The sequence below is a fragment of the Notolepis coatsorum genome (assembly GCF_963971535.1).
Source record: "Notolepis coatsorum genome assembly, chromosome: 4".
Taxonomy (NCBI): Eukaryota; Metazoa; Chordata; class Actinopteri; order Aulopiformes; family Paralepididae; genus Notolepis; species Notolepis coatsorum.
This window is the reverse complement of record NC_140168.1, coordinates 6,212,416-6,234,539: the sequence shown is the minus strand read 5'-3', so window position 1 is coordinate 6,234,539 and position 22,124 is coordinate 6,212,416. Positions and strand designations below refer to the sequence as shown.

General features: G+C 41.7%; 1 protein-coding gene across 1 annotated transcript in view; it reads right to left on the bottom strand.

Annotated features, from left to right (window-relative positions):
• LOC311227628 (WD repeat-containing protein 47-like) overlaps positions 1–22,124 on the bottom strand; it is a gene marked incomplete at its 3' end in the record, with an annotated part of 92,301 nt that overhangs the window by 65,456 nt on the left and 4,721 nt on the right. The window contains exons 3-6 of the mRNA XM_084313351.1: positions 15,469–15,552; positions 12,053–12,137; positions 7,282–7,413; positions 3,793–3,969 (exon numbers count right to left, since the gene is read on the bottom strand). Of these exons, the coding sequence (XP_084169477.1) occupies positions 3,793–3,969; positions 7,282–7,413; positions 12,053–12,137; positions 15,469–15,552 (478 nt within the window). The remainder of the gene's footprint in view (positions 1–3,792; positions 3,970–7,281; positions 7,414–12,052; positions 12,138–15,468; positions 15,553–22,124) is intronic.

Below are 22,124 nucleotides of genomic sequence, written 5' to 3'. Positions count from 1 at the left end.
GGAAATTCATCTTGGTTTGATCATTTTTGTGTCAAATAAAAACAAAGCGAATGATTTCCTTGGCGTTTCTAAAAAATCTATTAAAATCGTAAATCGGATGTGGTGTGAAAAAATCTGAGTTTCAAGTTTGTGTTCCATTTGTCAGAACAAAATACAGAATACTTTATAATGAAATGCTTGTTTCTTCTGAGTCCCTGAGAGTGTGCTACTGTACATACAGTAAAGAGAAAGTAAGTAAAAGATTAAGAAGTAAAAAGTAGGTAAAGTCAATATACATATATACAATATACAATACAGAGTCAAATGAGTAACAGTGAAGTAGGATGCAGAGGTACAAAACTTTGGGTAGGGTGCAAATGCGGTATTGAATGTGGTGCAAATCTCTTTAACTCTTTCAGTGCCACTCACGAGATTTCTCTGTTTTTTTTTATAGGTGGTTGCGTGCCACTCACGAGATTTCTCAGAATTATTATTATTATTTTTTTTTTGCGATCTGAAAAATTATTGCATCACCCGAGCCTACCCGAGTATAGCCGAGCTGCGCCGGTGATCACTGTGGAGAAAAGCGCCCCCTGTCGTCTCCCAGATGACATAAGTGATTTTGGAATGGACTCAATGAAAATGAATGGGGAAAAAAATCCGGTACTCCACATTTTCCAGTTCACTGATCCAGCCGGGGTTACCACAGTTCATTCTGGAGCCTCAGATCCCCGCGGATCATGGAGATCTACAGTGTCGCGTTGGATCCATACACATAACGATTTTTTCGAATGGTGATCAGGAATTGGAATATACCAGTTGGATACCATCTGATGTCAGGTAAGGACTCTATGTTATCAGTGGTAGGATAATCGGAGTAAGTTTGATGAAGTTATAAGCTGTTTTGTGAAATGTCTTCTTTCGGTTTCACTGTAAAAGTCTGTGAGGAAATCAACGGAGCGATTATCCGTGCGTGGCCGTAATGTGCTTGCGTGCACGTATAATATTGATCATCTAGCGTTTATTTGAAAACGATTCATAAAAAGGCCGACGAATATCAACGTTGTGGAATATTCCACTAAAAGACGATTTTCATAGAATGCTCCAGAATGAGCAGTTTTTTATATCAAAACGGGGGCTTTTCTAACTGCTCTGAAACGGAAACGACGCGATAAAAAAACAATCTGCCTTCACAGCACTGACTGGAAAATAGTCTTTGATAATGCGATGGTCAGATTAGACACATAGCCATAATTTAAAACATAGATTAGGCGATATTAACGTTAACATTGGCGCCGATGGTGGCATTCAAGCTGTAAAACGGAAAACCAGGCGTGGCACTGAAAGAGTTAATAATAGATAAATATAAAGTGTGTTAAAGTGTCTAACGTGAGTAAAGTGAGTAAAGTGAGTGGTAAGGTGAGTGTTTGTTTAAAGTGAGTGTGTACATGTGGATGTGTGTGCAGATGATGGGTTGTTACATAGTTTGTTTGTTTTTGTTTGTTTTGATGAGTCACCAAAAGGCTGCTGGTTTGATTCCCTGAAGGTATAGGGGTGTAACAATGCATCGCAATGCATCGCAATGCATCGATCCTAAGGTCAAATCGCATCGAATCGTGGTCAAATGAAGAGATTTCATGATGCATTGAATCGTTGCCTGAAGAATCGTAATCGTTGTGAGGTCAAATATTTACACCCGTATTATTGACCTATAGTCCATTCATGCTGAGTGAATCAGTTCCCCCAGCCACATTCGTGTATAAATTCTTTTTGGGGGAATTAACTGATCGAATTGCATCGAATCGTGGTCAAATGAAGAGATTTCATGATGCATTGAATCGTTGCCTGAAGAATCGTAATCGAATCGAAGTGGGGTCAAATATATTAGCCTACATACCATGACCAATAAAATAATTACCCTATATAACATGACCAATAAAATAATCTGAAATCTCTTGATTCATTCCTTCATCCCTCCCAGAAAGCCGATACATTCCCTCGGTAAGTCGTGTTACTTATTCTTTGTCACAGTTCGCAGCTCAACACTTTCAGTGCCACGGACGACATTTTTGTTCGTTTTATTGTTTTATTAGCGATCTGAATTCATATTTCATCAACCGAGTCTCCCGTTGGTACACCAGCCCCTACAGGAGCTCAGATTGGAAAAAAGCGCCCCCTATCGTCTATCCCTGTGTAACTGCAGGTCAGTCGCTTAGATCTGTAGATCTCTGGGGGGGGGAGCCAACTCGCTCCTTGTGCTGGCGAGCAGTCTGCTCAAGAGCGATCTGCTCGCGGGACGGAAATCAGCCTGGATTATATATTTACAGGAATCAACACTATAATCAATAAGCGTGATCGATATTTGGAATGGCGATCAGGAATTGAAATAATCTTTTTGGATAACATCTGATCTCAGGTAAGGAATCTATTTTACCAGTCTTAGGATAATCAAACCTGTTTTCACGGAGATATAAGCTTTTGCCCTATGTGTGATGTGGCTGTTTGGCTGTGATCGCTGATGAGGAAATAAGAGAATCGATTTTTCAGCTTGCGTATATAGCGTGCATACGTCCACATACTATCGATAATCTAGCGTTTATTTGAAAACTATTCATAAATAGGCCGAAAAATAATAACGTTTGTGTATTCTAGAATATTCCAGTAAATGTCTTTTATCACGGAATCTTTATATTTTCCTTGAAAACGAGGGCTTTTCAAAATGCTATAAAACGAAAATGAACCGATAAAAAAACAATCCGTTTCGACAATGTTGACTGGAAAACGAGTCATTGATAAGCGACGGGCAGATTAGACACATAGCCATAATTTAAAACATAGATTAGGCGTTTTTAGTGGATGGTGGCATTCAACGGGGTAAATCAATGTTAATCAAAGGCACTGAAAGTGTTAAAGCAACCCATTCATCTGCTCAGGGTTTGGGAGCTCTAAGACGAGACACTTTCAGGTCTCCAGCAGGGCTGTCACATTATTTTCGAATTTCGAATTTTATTTCGAATTTACATAACACGAGATTCGAACTTGGAAGGGAGAAATTCGAAGAAAAAAAAACATTTTAAAAAGATTTATAAAAATATTATTATTATGGCGGCTGGGTGGCGCAGCGGACATTGCGCTCGTCACCAACGCGAGAGACACCGGTCTCGAATCCGGCTGTCAGTGTTGCCTCCGGCTTGGGCCGGCCGTCATACTGACTCAATTGGCAGAGTCAGCGGGAGGGAAGTCGATGGGTGGTAGTCTGGTAGTTTTTTTTTGCACAGCAAAAGACAGGAAATGGCGGGGGCAGTGTGAGCCTCCCACACGTTACACCTCGCCAATAAGAGTCCGTGCTGGCAGGTGAAAAGAAGTGACTGGCTGCCTCCACATGTATCGGAGGGGACATGTGATGGACACACCTACGACCGGCCAGTGGGGGGCACATGCGAGCAACGATCAGGACAGGGGAGGGAGAATTGGCACGAGAGGAAAAATTGGGATGGGAGAAAAATCACAAAAAAGGAGAAAAGGTAGGTCAAAAAAAATATATATATTATTATTAAAACAAAACGGTCAGGTTATAATAGGTGAGACTGTGCTGAAAAGAATGATACCAAATATACCATACAAAAAAAGTTGCCAAAACTTTGAAAATAGCTTACTTTTTTTTAGGTTTAGTTATTTCCTTTTTTTAACACTGAAATTCGAATTTTGAACTCGTCTACAATTCTGCAACGAATTTCGAATTATTCGATTTTTTTTGTTAAAGTGACAGGCCTAGTCTCCAGCAGCAGCAGCGAGGGCTTCCCGTCGTCCCACCTGGCAGAACTCCACGCAGCACTCGTACAGCACGCCTTTGAGGAGCAGCTGGAACAGGCGGTTCCCACTGGCCTTGAACCCGGCCTCGCTCAGCTTCCTGTCAGCCGGGATGAACTCTGCCACCATGACGCAGGCCTCCTCGAAACACTGGACCCGCGCCGTGCTGGGGTTCCACTCCTGGGGGAAGAGGGGGGGGGCAGGAGACACTGGATTCAGATGTGAACATTCTCATACAAGGTATACCTCATATACAAGGTATTACTGTCAAGTGTGGTTTCTTTTTTAAATTAGAACCTAACATTAACTCTGCTGAATCACATGACCATGTTTTTTTTAAAGTTAAGCATTTTGTTTGGATGAATCCAATTAAGATATCAGCTACCTAGGGATGCACGATTCTTGCTAAAATGTGAATCACGATTTTTCTCTCTAAGAATTGAGATGACGATTCTCTCACATGATTCTTATTTTGTCATCATTTTAAAAAAGTTAAAGGGGACATGCATTGCTATTCCTTGCACTATTTGGGCAACTTTACACAATTCCTGTGAGTCTATGGAAGGCATCTGTATGTTTTTTTTTTTTTTTTTTTGTGCATTGTTTTATATTTCTAATGAAGTACTCAAAAGCATAATTTTTCAGCCTCAGGATTTCAGGCTGTTATTGGATGGGCTCTGCCCATAAGCGCTTTCAGTGACAGTCACCCACACAGCGTGATACATACGAGAGAGAGCGAGAGCGAGAGAGAGCGAGAGAGAGCGAGAGAGAGAGAGAGAGATGTGTCCCCGACACACACAGTCAAGTTTCTGTGTAAATGCTCCGACGAGGGAGAGAGAGATGGCGCACACACATTTTTACACACACTTCTGCACGGTCCCGCCGGTCCCTCTCTCTCTATCTCTCTCTCGTTCTCTGCCTCTCTGTCAAAACCCGTTTGAGGAAGTGTCGGGTTGCACTATGCGCTACAACCATAGAGGGGGCGTTACTGCAAATCAGTACCTTATTCACGTCAGCAATACGTCAAATCAGAACAGCTTAGTTGAGTGAGGGAAGATCTCGTGAACTCAAGACTAGACTGATGAGTCAATATGATAATTAACGACACAGACCACATTGGTATAATCCCCAATTGCTAGGAAACAATGCTAAGCACTGGAAAAGGCTATTTATAATGCATGGGACCTTTAAGGGCGTTTTCACACCTGTAGTTCGTTTGCTTTGTTCCGATTCAGGGAGACACAGGGACTATTATGATACAATTGTTGCACTTGACCCTTAGTTCGTTTGTGTTCACACGGCTGTGTTCACACGGACCAAAACAAACGCACGCGTGAGCAAACTGTCACTCATTGGTCAGATTTTGGGGTGTGCCCCCCCACCCCCCCCCCCCACCCCCCAACCCTGAATCTCCGCGTTACATTGAAATCGGGGAGGAGAGAGCGGGGGAGCGAATGTGGATGAGAGCCGTGATGTAAGTGGTTGCAGATACGGCTGTGGGGGTGCTAGAGACATGATCGAATAGTCTTTTATGCGCCTCAATCTCCTGAACACGGCGCGAGCCATTCCTAATCGATCAGAACTAAATCGGCAGCGAAAAAGCCCATTTTAAAGCACCTATTATTACCCATGCACATGCGCAGATTGCCCACAGAGTCTGGACGACGCGAGATGACGCACGAATGAATGTGGACTGTTCCATCAGAGGGGGGAGCTTCGGTGGCCAGTGTCCTTTCAGCCGACCAGGATAATGAAACAATGATCCCACTAAATGGCCAGAAGCGTCTTATGGCGACATCTACAATTACCTCATTGAGTCTCCAGGTAGACTAATGTTTATATTTAAGTGCAGCGGTCTGTAGCCACTCACATTACCACCGAAGCTCCCCGATGGAACAGTCCACATTCATTCTCTCGGTGAGAGAGAGAGGGAGAGAGAGAGTCAGTGAGAGGGAGAGAGAGAGAGGAGGTGTTGTCTCGCACGGTGCTGCTGTTGCAGCGTCACTACAGTCACTAAACTTTCTGTACACTTGCGTGTTCTCCAGCATCTGACGAATGTGATCGTCTGCCCAAATATCAACGAGGCAGTGTACCGAGTCATCGCTGCTCCACGTTGACCCACGGCTCACTATTATTATTATTGTGTCGGTTTGCTAAATCGATTGCATTCTCACAGCATACGAGTCGCGTCGGGTTCGGTTGGAAGTGCGCCGAGACCACCCTCTCTAGGTGGTCTCGGCCCCGCTTGTTTTGTTCCGCAACAGAATGTGATTGCTGTGTTCATATATGCCCAACTGAACCGAAATAGCGGGTAAACGCTCCAGGTTTCGGATCAACAGCTCCAAACGAGCCAGGTGTGAAAACGCCCTAAGTAAAAAGTGTAAAAAAAAAATATATATATATTAAATCGTCATAATTTAGAAATGCATAGGTCTATGAATCGAGATCACGATTTATTTTTTCAATTAACTATGCAGTGTTAAATAGAGCCTTATCAACAGATATCGCGAGCATCTTATTATGGTGGTTAATGAGTTGCTTCTGCCATCCCCACTGTGGGACTAACCTGTCAAATCCACCATAATCTTCTTCAAAACATAGTCAAACGTATATAAAAACATAGTGACATGAGGGCTCCACACACTGTGTTTACAGACAACTTGCCAGGTAATCATACTGTAGCTTACGATATTCTGACCCAAGTCCTTATAAAGACCCGACGACCTTCTGTTCCCTTAAGACATTCCTTCGAAATTATCCAAGATTATGCAAGATAATCTTAAAAAAAGATATGAGAGAGAGAGAGAGAGAGAGAGAGAGAGAGAGAGAGAGAGAGAGAGAGATTCTAATCTGTGTAACCTAAACTTGTGTATTTCATCCACACGTCATCACTACCACGCCACATTCAGTTCAGTTCAGTTCAGAGTTTTTATTTGCCACATGGAATAATACAATCATAGTTTCTTCATTAAAAAATCATAAATAGCCATTCCATGGACAAAAGGAGCAGGAAGAAGAATAAATCTTATAATTACCTGCCCCTTATTCCTAAACTAACATGTATTTTCTTAATGGTCGGCGTATAACCTTATTTACACAAATAATCATTTATACCATTATAAAAGAAACACAATCCACAGTTAAACAAGAAAATTTTAAATAATAATAATAATGATAAAGAATAAAAAAGAAAAGAAAGATAAGAAAAAAAAAAGATCTCACTATATTCAGATCACATTTTGATTTTCATACTGACTAAATTTTTTTTTTTATACATTTTTTTGAATTGATAAACACTGTTACATCCCTTAAGCTCGCTATGGAGAGAATTCCATAACTTTACACCAATAACTGAAGGACACATCTGTTTAAGTGTGGTACGTGCAAACTGATGTTTAAAATTGTATTTTCTCCTACTAAACTCACTTTCTAAATGAAAAAGATTTCACGCCACATGCCACATTGGATTTCAGAAAAGGGTAAACGCCTTGCCTTGAACTCCGCGTGGTTGGTGAGGCGAGGCAGCGTGAGGAGCAGACACAGCTTGCTGTAGTCGTCTTTAGAGGGACAGAACTCCTCCAGGCCGTGGAGGCACTTCACCGCCTCCTGCATGGTGAACTCCAGCTGAGACGCAGAGACACAGAGGAGACACGGGGGTCCATTTGATTTGAAATCGTTATTTTTCGAACATGTAAAATACATGCAAACAATATCAAATCAAAACAAATCATTGATCTCGAGAAATTAAATGGAAACAAATAATAAAAATAAACAAAAGCAAACCATAACTCAATTTACATGTTCGAAAAGGAGTAGGAAGAAGTATATACACTTATTTAATCCTACCCCTTTTCCACTACTCAAATGAGTGTACTAATTTAAAACCTTACAAAACAAATAGATATACTATATGCAAAACAAAAAACTAAAACTATATATGTAAAACCTAAAATAAAAAGAAATAAAAAATAAAAAGGGTTCCCACAGACATTGCTCAATTAAATTAAAGGACTTTCAAGTACTTTCCTAAGCACTATTCTTCATTTTAAAAAGGGGCATTTAAAAAGGATACAATTCACTTTTAAATGCTGTTTTTTTAATAGAAAACTAATCGGATCCAATATTTATGGCTTAAAACCAATTTCCGACAATTTGTTACACTTTAAATAAAAAATATTCTATTTCTTGATTACATTTACATTTTGTCATTTAGCTGAACGCTTTTATCCAAAGCAACTTACAAGTTTTGTACAACAAGACAGCAGGAAGGGCACAACTCTATCAGCTGAGTAACAATGTTCATCAAAGTGTTGAGTGCTACAGTGTAGGTTAGTTTATTAGGACAAGTACATGACAGTAAGGTTAGTTAGGGCTAGAATATTATTATTATTATTTTTTCATGATAATTGATATGGATGAACAAAACTTTCAATGCGAATGGTTGATTTGAATTTCAAGGACCTTTTAAGCACCTTGTTAAAATGTGCTGTTTTCAAGGAATTCCAGGCCTCGACTTTCTTTTGTCCAAAATCAAGCACTTTAAGCACTTCAAGGACCTTGTGCGGACCCTGCATACAGTCGTCAGTTGTCAATACTAGGGACGTCCCAATCGGATCACAAGCCAATGACGGTACCTATTTTAATTGATCGGTATCGGGTACATCAAGCACAATCAAATTCAGAACCTTTTTTTTGTAAAATATTTATGAAAACAGGAAAGTTGTGATGATGTAGGCAATTTTTTTTTTCTTTAAGTAGAACTTACCTGCATTGAAATGGTTTTTACTAACTTTAATATACTTGAAGTGTGCACTCTGTGATCTGGACATCTATAGTCAATATACTCATCACAGACTCACAGAGTAGTCTGTCCTTACTGGTCAATAGGGCTGTCGCATTATTTTCGAATTTACATAAAAACACGAGATTCTAACTTGAAGGGAGAAATTCGAATTTGATTTATTATTATTATTATTATTATTATTATAATTTTTTTAATAATATTATTATTTAGTAGCCAAAACTTTGAAAATAGCTTAGACCTTTTTTAGGTTCATTTATTTATTACACTGATATTTTTATTCAAATTCGAACTACAATTCTGCAATGAATTTCAAATTCGATTTTTTGTTAAAGTGACAGCCCTACTGGTCAATATACTGAGAACTCATCACACAGTAGTCTGTCCTGACTGATCAATATACTGAGAACTCATCACACAGTAGTCTGTCCTGACTGATCAATATACTGAGAACTCATCACACAGTAGTCTGTCCTGACTGATCAATATACTGAGAACTCATCACACAGTAGTCTGTCCTGACTGATCAATATACTGAGAACTCATCACACAGTAGTCTGTCCTGACTGATCAATATACTGAGAACTCATCACACAGTAGTCTGTCCTGACTGATCAATATACTGAGAACTCATCACACAGTAGTCTGTCCTGACTGATCAATATACTGAGAACTCATCACACAGTAGTCTGTCCTGACTGATCAATATACTGAGAACTCATCACACAGTAGTCTGTCCTGACTGATCAATATACTGAGAACTCATCACACAGTAGTCGGTCCTGACTGATCAATATACTAAGAACTCATCACATCACACAACATACTTTTTTTGGAACTGTACATAGCCATTTTGTTATTAAAATGTTATATATCCTATATCCTGATCTGCACTGCACACTTTTTAGAACTGTATATAGTCATCTTTATTTTAGTCATCTTATTTTATTCTATGCTAAATTTATTGTATTTTTATTATTGGAAGCTGCTATAGTCGAGGGACCACAATAAATAGATTTTCACTCTTCTTGCTGTAAAGTACTGAAATAAGTGACAATAAAGGAATCTGAATCTGAACCGGGAAGCTTTAGACAGTCAGGCAGTAAACGGCAGAAATGGGGTCTTGAAACCAAAATGTTTTTATCAACACCACAACAGGTTACCTATTTCGAACACAAAACCATTGTTCTCCAGCATTTTGAAACGGCGGATAGGCCGCGTTACCTGTGAAACGGCTCAAACGCGTAGTGATAATCTTTTTCCTAGAAAGAAAATAGTGCCAACTAAGTGATGGCGGAATCCGAAGTGCTGGAGGGTGATTTTGTGTTAGAAACAGGTAACCCTTTGCCTGCATGTTGTGGTGTTTATTCAAACGTTTTGGTTTTGAAACCCTGTTTGCTTTTCCCGGTTTGCTTAGAACCCAGCCAGAACTCTAGACCACTGGACTCTGTAACTATTCTAATAACTTTGCACATCCACTCCACTACTGGCAAGTATATCATACAACTTGTAACGTCCAAAAAATCTGAACTATCCCTTTAAGAGAACCTTTATCGCCAGCAGCCAGAAGGGCTGAGTTGCCTTTTAAATGTCACGGAGACTTAAAAAGACCAGATTGAAGGCCGGTGTTTATTAAGACAACCAGATACTGTACATCAGGAGCGCACGACACTGTCCTGTTCAGCTCTGCAGATCATAGACAAAAAGTCATTCTGAAACATTCTATATAAACAATTAAAGAACGCATACACAATTAAAGAACAGGTCGGCCCGTGTGATAATAACACCCATGCACACGAATACGCACGGCTCAGATCTCCAGATGAGCCACAAACATAATCCGGCAAAGAAAGGTAAATAAATCTATATAGTAGAGCTGTCAATCGATTAAAATATTTAATCTGATTAATCGCATGATTGTCCATAGTTAACTCGCGATTATTCGCAAATGAATCGCATATTTTTTTATCTGTTCTAAATCTACCTTAAAAAACTGATATTTTTCAAGTTAATATTTTAATCGATTGACAGCCTTACTATATATACACATGAACGTCTTATAGCAACCTAATCCAGTTATGACACAAGAAGATATCCCTGGCCAATGGACACAGGCTGCACCGTGTGACATAGTCAGGCAGTGACCGCTAGCCTACATTATTAACACATTGGACGCCAGGGCGGCTAGGTGGTGTAGTGGGCAAGGCACTCGCCACCAGTGTGGAGACGCTAGGATTCACGTGTTCGAATCCAGCTCTCCACATTGTTTTCAGTTTAGCTGGTCGTCCGCAGTAATACACATTGGCCGTATTACGGGGAGGGAAAACTGAAGGGTGGGGATCGAACGTTGTGAACAAGCGACTCCTACAGGTCGGTTGGTGCGCCTGCGCAGTAGAATCAGGAAGTGTCGGGGGCAGCGTGAGCCTCCCACGCGTTACTCCTCGCCACTGAGAGATCGAGCTGCGCAGGTGAAAAGATGCGACTGCTGTTACCTCAAGTACCGGAGGGGACTTGTGCTATGTATGACTTAGTCCACATTGCAGCCGGCTTGTGGGAGGCAAGAAACAGCGTCCGTGACAGGGGAGGGTTGAATTGGATGATACGAAATTGGGATGGGAGAAAATATAGAAAAATGGGAGAAAAAGTGGATAAAAAAAAAAACACATTGGACGCCAGACCCCAGATAAGTCGGGTTAACTCGCCATCGCTCGAGGGCCAAACCCGAGAAAAGTCTTGGTTTTGGTCGTTATTTCTTTCATTCGCTATTTCCATTCATAATCCATCGAGGGAGCCTGATGTTATCATTAATGGAGAATGGGTCTGAGATCGCAAACGTCCAATACCGCCGCCTGCCGCCTTGCGGCCGGTATTGCACATCCTTGGAAACCCTCTGGCTCGGCCTGTACGTCGATCTAAAAAGTCCCGTCCGGGTTTTCCTAGTCGGGCATGGCGAGCGGTTAGAACACATGGATTGAGGAGAATCAAGTACTCCCGATTCATGTTCTTTGGTGGATTATGTTGGCAACACGATCGACATCAATACTTGGAACGGCGATCAGATAATTGGAATATTCTTTTTGCAGTACATCCTAGTCAAGGTAAGGGCTATATGGTATCAATCTTGCGTTGATCCGAGCATGCCTTCATTGTGATCCGAAAGTGTTACTGTAACATTACTCCACAACGTATGCCATTGTGGTTATTTATTATTATTATTTTTTTTTATATATTCAATTTTTATTTCCCCGTTCGAATCCCGTGCCTATCGAACAAAGCTACGAAGGATTTAAGACAGCCCTAAGGAGGGGGGGGGTTTGATTTGTGGTCCTGTGTGGCTCAGTGGGTGGAGCACTTGATGCTCCATGGTTAGGTGTTCCATTCCCACTGGAAGAAGCCCCGCCCCCCTCACTGTAAAATGTAAATATAGAAGCGCCGCCGCCGCCGCCAGGCTCCTGGACTCACGTGTTGTGGCTCGTCCTCTGCAGACATGGCGTTGTTGACACACAGAGCCTCCAGGAACTTCTGCTTGAGGACGATGTAGCGGAACCTGAACACATATTAGACAGGGTGACCTCGGTAATGCCGTTACAACACAGTAGGGGTGGGAATCGCCAGAGGCCTCACGATACGATACTATCGCGATACTTGCGTCACGATACGATAGTATCGCGATACTAAATATATCCGGATTTTTTTTTTTTTTTTTATACAATTTTATTTATTACCTTTTTTCAACTGCAAAGTAAAACTTTGTCAACATGTTTTATCTAATAAAAAAAGGTTTTCAGTCTGTTCATCTCACTTCAATAATTTTTATTGCAGAACATGGTATTTTCTCAAGCAGACAGATGTAAACACTGTAATCTGTGTTGCATGTACCTGACCAACTGAACTGTTTGTATTACAGTCATATTTCAACTTAACTGAATGCACACGTGTGTGTGTGTGGACTACTGTACTATTACAGGTATTGAAATGAACAATGCAACTTCCTTATACAATTTTTTTTTTATTATTATTATTATGAATTATTAAATATCGATACTTGGCGTCCCTGTATCGATACAGTATCGCCACGCAAAGTATCGCGATACTACTACGTATCGATTTTTTCCCCCACCCCTACAACACAGTATCACACCCTGCTTTGGTAGGGCAATGATATATATATATCACCTCAGTAATGCTGTTACAACACAGTATCAATCAATCAATCAATCAATCAATCAAATCCTTTATTTAACCAGATAAGCATCATTGAGATTCAAATCTCTTTTTCAAGAGCGATCTGGCCCATCAGAAGCAAGGCAGCAGAAAGTTTCGATTTAAAAAAAAGAACATCACAATAAAATACAGTATCGACAGCAAGCTCCAATTTCAGGCAAGTTATCAAATAGGCAAGTTATCAACACAGTTGCACTGTCCGAGGGAACCGAATTCGTAGGATTTTAAAATGGCTTTAAATTCTCCGAGGGTGACCAGTCCTGGTAATTTTAGGTCCTCCTGTAACTTGTTCCAGGATGAAGGAGCAGCATATTTAAAAGCCCTTTTTCCCAATTCAGTTCTCATATGGGGAACTTCCAGTGTTAGAGCAGCTTGAGAACGAAGGGCATACTTGTATTGCTTAGTGCACAGAAGCACACGTAGGTACGAGGGAACCAGCTTAAGCAGAGCTTTGTGCACAAGAGAGAGCCATCGAGAATAGTATCACACGTTACATGCTGCTTTGGCAGGGCAACAGTATATCACAGCCAGGTTGACCTCAGTAAGGCCGTTACACCACAGTATCACACGTTACACCAAACTAGGGCTGCAACGATTAGTCGACATAATCGACAACGTCGATTATAAAAAAATCGTCGACGAGGAATTGTTGCGTCGATTAGTCATACCTTTTTTTTTTCTTTTTTTTTTGCACTACCTATCTTTGTGAAAGTGGCTTCTCAGCTCTGGTCCAGCCAGCTGAAGACTTCTTAGCTTAACATAACAGACCGACAGTAAGTTTGGGGGAACTAATGGGATAACTGGGGATGTTGTTTGGTCCTGACAAGAGTCTCAAAGCAACTCTGAGGTCATGCTCAATGTCCAATCTGTTCCTCTGCTCTGTCTTCAGCTGGACCAGAGCTGAGAAGCCACTTTCACAAAGATAGGTAGTGCAAAAAAAATAAAAATTATATTTTTTTTTGTTTATTTTTATTTTTTATATAATTGTTTTTCGATTAGTCGACTAATCGAAAAAATAATCGACAGATTAGTAGACTACCAAAATAGTCATTAGTTGCAGCCCTACACCAAACAGATACCAAACAGAGAAGGTAAAGACGACTTTAAACTGTTAAACGGTAATCCAGAACAATTTTATTGCACTGTACATTTTTTTTTTTTCTTTTTATATGTCTGCACTTTATATGCTAATTTTATGTCTATTCTATTCTACTATTTTATTGCACTGCACTATTTTACTCTGTCCATTCTATCTTACTCTTTTAATTATTGTCTATTTAAAACAGAATCAAACCATAAACAAGGTGGCCTGTTGGGATGTTAAACTGTGATTTTATATGTCTGCACTTTATGTGCTCATTTTTATGCCTGTCTTTTTTCTGTTGTGAAGCACTTTGAGCTGCAGTTTCTGTATGAAAGGGGCTATATATATATATATATATATATATATATATATATATATATATATATATACAAATAAAGTGCAGGGGTGCCTTGCTCATGGGACGGGGTTGCACGCCGAGCAACCGGCTCTGTGAGCAGAAGCACGTGCGTGCACACAGGAATGCGCTGCACTCGACTGATGCGCCAACTCGCCAAGTACCCACCTGGCTACTTTGCATAACAATAGCTCAGGTCGTCAGGTGTGTTCAAATACATTCTCAGATACATTCACACAAAACTTGTGAATGAAGATGTGTTACATTCCATTCCTAGAGGCAATTAGGCACGGTCTTTAGTCTGTGCGCACGCGAGGGAACATTTATGCGCATGCGCGGGAGGCGCGCAGGCACACGCCCGGGAGCGCGCGTGCACGTGGCGTCATTAAAACACAGTGCAACCGGGCGGTCAGGTGGCGTAGCGGAGATTGCGTTCTCACAGACATTGCAAAATAAATTCAAGGACTTTTAAGTACTTTTCCAAGCACTATTTTTAATTTTCAAGGATGTCACTCGAAGTCGAAAGATACAATTCACTTTTTTTTTTAAACTTTGACCAGTCAGCTGGTTTCTTTTAGCGTTTATCGCTTTTTCTGGTCAAGTATGACCGACAGAGACAGGTTGAATGGGGTATAGATCGGGGAAAGACACTCTGAGAAAATACGGCGAGTCCGGGAGTCGAACTTGTGTACCCCAGATCCGTGACGCGCACGGTTGTCCCCGACGCCGAAATAGCGTTTGAGGTACGCGGTGAGCTACTGGAGCTCCCCTACAATTCACTTTTAAATGCTGTTTTTCTAAGCATCTTCTTGGCCTGCTTGCCAGCTAGAGCAAGCTAGAGCATCACACGCCAAGAAGAAATGAGGAAAAGCAGTTGGAGCGCGCTGACTCGTCAGATTTGATAAAAAATATATATATATATATTTCATGATTCAGAACTATTTGATCATGATTGGATGAACAAAACATTCAATGCGAATGGTTGATTTGAATTTCAAATACTTTTTAAGCACCTTGTTAAAACTGGGCTGTTTTCAAGGAATTCCGGGCCTTTTTTGTAACTTTAAGCACTTCAAGGACCTTGTGCGAACCCTGTCATTACCATAGTAAGAGGAGAAACCATGTAGAGCTGGCTACGTGGTTACCTACACGGTAGCAATATCCTCCCCAAGTCAAATAACACTCTTAACACATTCTGAATCGGAGTACTCTTACCTTTTTCTGTCAAACTTGTCCATGCACTCTAGAGGCTGAATAAACTGTAGGACTTCATCCCATTGGCCATCAAGCACAAGCTGCCTGGAAGACACCACACAAATTAATAGTTAGGTTAATAATAATTAAAAAGAATAATACACATGTAATGTGTAAGAAACACTGAAATGTCCCGGTTTGACCTAATTCAATGAAATGCAATGAACCAAGAACAACAATAACAACATAAATCAAATCAAATTTATTTGTAAGGCCCGACAACACACGTTAATGACCCCATGGGGCCGGACACGTCTTCTTTAAAAACAAGTCAAGAAGAAACATCACAATAAATCAAGAACCAAACAAAAAAAACACACCATGAAATCCAAAATAAAATGTAAAATAAATAAATGCAAAATGCAAAAACTAAAAACAAGAACTTTATAATTGTTTCGGAACCCTCTTTAATTGTCGTCTTTCACATAGGAATAAATGACCAGATAAAAGCCTGGCCATGAATGGACACCGTTTAACAGAAGACCCAAATCCCATGATGCATTTCATAGGGGTGGGAATCGCCAGAGACCTCACGATACGATACTATCGCGATACTTGCGTCACGATACGATACTATCGCGATACTAAAAACATCGCAATACGCAAAAAATATTGCGGTTTTTTTTCGGCTCACATTTTATTTATTACCTTTTTTCAACTGCAAAGTAAAACTTTGTCAACATGTTTTATCTAATAAAATAAAGTTCAGTCTGTTCATCTCACTTTAATCATTTTTATTGCAGAACATGGTATTTTCTCAAGCAGACGGATGTAAACACTGTAATCTGTGTTGCATGTACCTGACAAACTGAACTGTTTGTATTACAGTCATATTCCATGTGTGTGTGTGGACTACTGTACTATTACAGGTATTGAAATGAACAATGCAACTTCCTTATACAAAAAATAATTTCATGCCCACGCTCGCGGGAAGCCTGTACGTTAATGCCAAGCAAGCAGTGCAAAAATGCTTCCGCATTCGTCACCGCACGCTAGTGCGGTAAAGCGCCCTTCTTTTCAGACAAATGCTACCGTGCGTGCACCGGCGGCGGCGTGCTCGCTCAGGTGCGTGCGTGCGCCGGCGTGCTCGTGCGAGGTGCCCGCGCATGCGACACGAGCGGAGCTCAATATATATAAGTCACCGCCCCTTATTCAGTATCCAACAAATAGCTCAATCGGCAAGGACACATGGCTGTGGATCCTATGGCTTGTTTGCTGGCGAGTTCGAATCCCATCGAAAATATTTTTTAACGTGATTTTTTTTTAACGTGTATTCTTTCGCCGATTAAGGTTAGGCATTGTTTCGGAGTTGGTTAAGGTTAGAACGGTTAAGTTTAGGCGCTGTTAAGGAGCTGGTTAAGGTTAGAGTTTGTCAAAGAGAATGGCAATATAATTTCTATGGTTAAGGTTAGGCATGGTTAAGGTTAAGGTTAAGGTTAGGCATTGTTTCGGAGTTGGTTAAGGTTAGAACGGTTAAGTTTAGGCGTTGTTAAGGAGCTGGTTAAGGTTAGAGTTTGTCAAAGAGAATGGCAATAGACAGCCTATTTCCGCGAAAATGAAAGGCGCATTACTGCATGCCACTACGGTAAATTTTTGCACTGCTTGCTTGGCATAAAGCTACACGCTCAGGGGAACTCCATTGAAGTCTGCAGACAAATCACTGCCGGCCGACTTTCAAAAGGGAGCCCTCGGATCTAATGCTGTGGCTCAATATTACGTTACCAGCGATTCACAAGACACGTCAGACAGCACATCAGAGTGTACGATAGTCAGTCACGATACCCAAAATTCTTACTTCAATACCAATATATACTAGGGATGAGTTAGAATTCTCAAATAGTCTTGCCAGTCCCCACATAAAATGTTCATGTCAGAGTCCAAAAATATATAAATAATATTTTTTAAGTGAAGCAAACCATTCTTATTTAATACATTTTTATATTTAGAGGCAGCCTAATTTCCATAGCCTAATTGATCTAAAAGATGCACATGATGCTACTGTTTCTGTTTGTTTATTAAAACCGGTTGATAGGCCAATGCAATGCTGTTATTATTATAGGCTACGATGGTGAATGGTGTCATTTTGATTTTTTTGTCGGTCAGCTGAGCCGATCGACGTTCTGAAGGATTATCTGAAGTGCCTATGTATGTGCAATACCCTTTGATTTTAATGATCCATTCTATTAAAAAGAATAACTGAATTTACTGAACATTTTAACTGAATTTAAACTAAAACAGAAAATAACAATTTGGGGGCAGAATTTTCGAATATTCAGTCTTAACACATTAATTGCCAAAAATGAGAATTCCAGTTTCTATGTCCCAACCGTTCAGTGCCATAAACGAAGATTCTCGTTTCTGGGTAGTTTTTCCTTTTTTTCTCGATTTTAATACCCTATTCAATCTCAAATCAAAAGTGTGTTGCCTGAAAAATGCATAGTGGGAATCCGAAGGTGCAGTACCGGCCGCATCCTACCAGGCGGCGGTATCGAGCACCATTTCTAACATTGTATCCTGGGCTGTGGAATGACCCCAGGTCTCGGATTTCATGTTCTGTTCTCGGGCGAGGCGCACAGTTCTGCCGGTTACATCGAAGCCCGTCAACTATGCCCGATCCGTATGTTATAGTAGTTTATGCCGTTGACCAAATGGAGATTGGATCTACCAGATGGCGATCAAGAAATTGGAATATTCTTTTTGGATTACTCTCGGCCAAAGGTAAGGGCGATTTGACGTCAATTCTAGCTTGATCCTGCAATAGCGATCGGGCTGATAACCGTTTTTAGTGTTCAATGCGAATGCCGTTACTGACGATCGAATAGTCAGAAACTACCCCCCCCCCTTTCATGCATTCGTGATGGAACATAATACATATAATGTGGATTTGAATCCGGAACAATAGCAGGTTCAGGCGAGGAACACTAGAGTCTACAATGTAATCGGCGTGTAGGGCTATAACTCCGCTTTTCATGAATTACTGTAGACCGCTCTAAAACCATACTTATATTCACCACCACGGTATAACACGGGAACGTATGGATGTTCTTTTTTGCATCTTGACCGGAAGAAACCCAGTGTCAAATGACTATAGTACTGTATCCATAGCTATAATATAGAATATGGTTATAGGCCTACAAACAAGGTGACCGATTACATGGGTTTAATGGCTGGCATGAGGCAATAACTTCCCGGAAGAGCCGTGGCACTCAACGTGTTAAGAACGGTAGACTATTCGAAAATGCTTTTGGTCCGTCATGCACATCCCTAACCGATACCAGCCTAAGTATCACAATACCGGTTCTAAAACGACACCACAATAATCTTTCGCAAACACATCTATTTTTAGTCGCTAATGGAGTGGAACGCTCACATTGTGGAGTCCTGGCTTTAGGCAGAATCACAAACAGACAAATGTGGAATATAAATACCTTGGCGTGCGTGTGTTCAGCCGACACTGTTGACACGCCCACTACGCAAAGCGTGCGCTCTCACACACACACACACACACACACACACACACACACACACACACACTTCTCCAGTCACACATCTACTCGACTCATAGAAAAATACGGCAAAATATCGATAGTAATACATTATTATTGGACCGTTTTTAACAGCTGGGTTTCGCAATACATTTCTATTATCGGTGTATCATGCAACACTAGTGTACGATGCATACTTTTTACATGTAGTAGCTCCCTTCAATCAATCAATCAGATTTATTTATATAGCACATTTAACATGACACGTGTCAACCAAAATGCTGTACCCAGGGTAGATACATATTGACAACAATCACACTCCGTTTTACGGGAGGGCACACAGGCAAACGCACAGGAAAACAGGGCATGAGTCAGTGAACGGGAAAGGCTAGTAGGTAGAAGTGGGTTTTGAGCCTAGATTTGAAGAGGGGGCAAGCCTAGTGGAGGTGGGGATGCTGTTCCACAGTTCAGGGGCTGCGACAGCAAAGGCACGCCCCCCCCCCCCTGAGCTTGAGGTTAGACCTCCGGACTGTCAGGAGCCTCTGATCCTTGTTGTTCCTTACAGAGTAAAACTGTAACTTTAATTACCCCCGTTATTGTTTATTTTATGGATCCCCATTAGTCTCTACACCCATGGGTGCAAGACTAGTCGTCCTGGGGTCCTGTGTCAGAGTAAAACTGTAGTAGCTCCCTTGTTGTTCCCGTGTTTACAGAGTAAAACTGTAACTTTAATTACCCAGGATAGGTTCACCGAGCATGTAATGGATGCTCACTTTCAGCAATGCCCTTAGTACCCTGGGGGCTGCCCAGTACAACCACCGCCTGCCCAGAACAACCACAGCCTGACCAGTACAACCACAGCCTGACCAGTACAACCACAGCCTGACTCCAGTACAACCACAGCCTGACCAGTACAACCACAGTCTGACCAGTACAACCACCGCCTGCCCAGTACAACCACAGCCTGCCCAGTACAACCACAGCCTGCCCAGTACAACCACAGCCTGACCAGTACAACCACAGCCTGCCCCCAGTACAACCACAGCCTGCCCCCAGTACAACCACCGCCTGACCAGTACAACCACCGCCTGCCCCCAGTACAACCACAGCCTGACCAGTACAACCACAGCCTGACCAGTACAACCACCGCCTGCCCAGTACAACCACAGCCTGCCCAGTACAACCACAGCCTGCCCAGTACAACCACAGCCTGCCCAGTACAACCACAGCCTGACCAGTACAACCACAGCCTGCCCCCAGTACAACCACAGCCTGCCCCCAGTACAACCACCGCCTGACCAGTACAACCACCGCCTGACCCAGTACAACCACCGCCTGACCCAGTACAACCACCGCCTGCCCCCAGTACAACCACCGCCTGCCCCCAGTACAACCACAGCCTGACCAGTACAACCACAGCCTGACCAGTACAACCACAGCCTGCCCCCAGTACAACCACCGCCTGACCAGTACAACCACAGCCTGCCCCCAGTACAACCACCGCCTGACCCCTGTACAACTAGGGATGGGTACCGAATTCGGTACTTTTGAGGTACCGAACCGAAACACGTCGGTACTACCGAGTAGCGATTCAAGTGAGATACCGGAAAAAAAGAAAAAAAAATTTACTTTTTTTTTTTTTCATGTCAACGTTCACACGCACAATATATGCTTACCTAGGATTTGACTTGATTCCACAACAAAGCAGTTGGAGCAATGGCAAGCCGAAAACGGTCGAAATTGTAGTTATTTGAAGTTTGGATTTATTTTTTTTACGACTGAGGTAGGTAAATTAAATTTTTTTAGACTAAAGTACCGAAAAAAGGTACCGTTGGGTACCGGTATCGATTCACAGGTACCGGTTCAAATGTGAAAGGTACCCATCCCTAAGTACAACCACAGCCTGACCCAGTACAACCAGTCTGACCCAGTAGCAAAAATAAATGTACTTTATTGTAAAACAATAAAAAATTATGTAAAAGGATGTATACCACTGAAGCATTTCTGCTCCAGAGAGCCTTCAAAGGCAATTTATTTTTGCTGCGGAACAAAATGTGCCTTGGGCATTTTTCAAGTTTCCCTGAGACAAGCAAAGATTTTGAACTATTCTACTAAGGAGATAAACTTAAAACCTCTTAATTGCTATCAAATGTATCGTATCTGGGGCAAAAGATTATTGATCAGGACATCCCTAATTTATTCATCCACTTATGTCCACTTTATACTTATATGTTCATCCTAGGTTATAATAAATTGGATGTTTCTTGTTTTGCCGTGTTGCCTTTGCCCTGATAAATCAGACTGAATTGCATTCTGTTTAAAAAAAACGCAGGAAGGGGCGGCTAGGTGGTGCAGTGGGCAAGGCGCTCGCCACCAATGCAGGAGACGCTGGGTTCGAGCCCAGCTCTCCGCATTGCTATCAGCTTGGCTGGTCGTTCATATACTAATACAATTGGCAGTGTTAGGGGGTGGGAAGCTGGTGGGTGGGGATCGGACGTTGTGGACAGCGACTCCTACAGGTCGGTTGGTGCGCCTGCGCAGCAGAATCAGGAAGCGACGGGGGCGGCGTGTCCCCTCCCACGCAGACCCCCGCTGCTGAGAGATCGCGCTGTGCAGGTGAAAAGTACCAAAAAGTACAGAGTACCGAAGGGGACACGTGATGTAAGGCTTCGTCCACATTGCAGCCGGCTTGTGGGAGGCATGGCCTAACAGCGTTCGAGACAGGGGAGGGTAGAATTGGGATGGGAGAAAAATAGAAAATGGGAGAAAAAAAATAGATACAAAAAAAAAAAAAAAAAACGCAGGACTACAGCTATTGGCGATTCAGGGTCTGGATCCAGAGGTAATTGATGCCTGTCTTTTAATTACAATATTAATAGAGCACTAACCATAACTGTATGGTGTGTGTTGCTGGCTGCTATTGTATTAGCCTCAGGTACCACCAGTGTGACATAAGCATTGTGATTATAATGCGATAATCCCGTCATTGGAGCATGTCAGATTGGAACTATGGACCCTAATCTGACACGCTCAAATGACTGGCTTATGCTTAAGGGTCCCCAGAGTGCAGACTGAGAGCCTGGAAAGTCATCCTTGATTGATTGATTTAAAACTTTATTAACAGATTGCAGA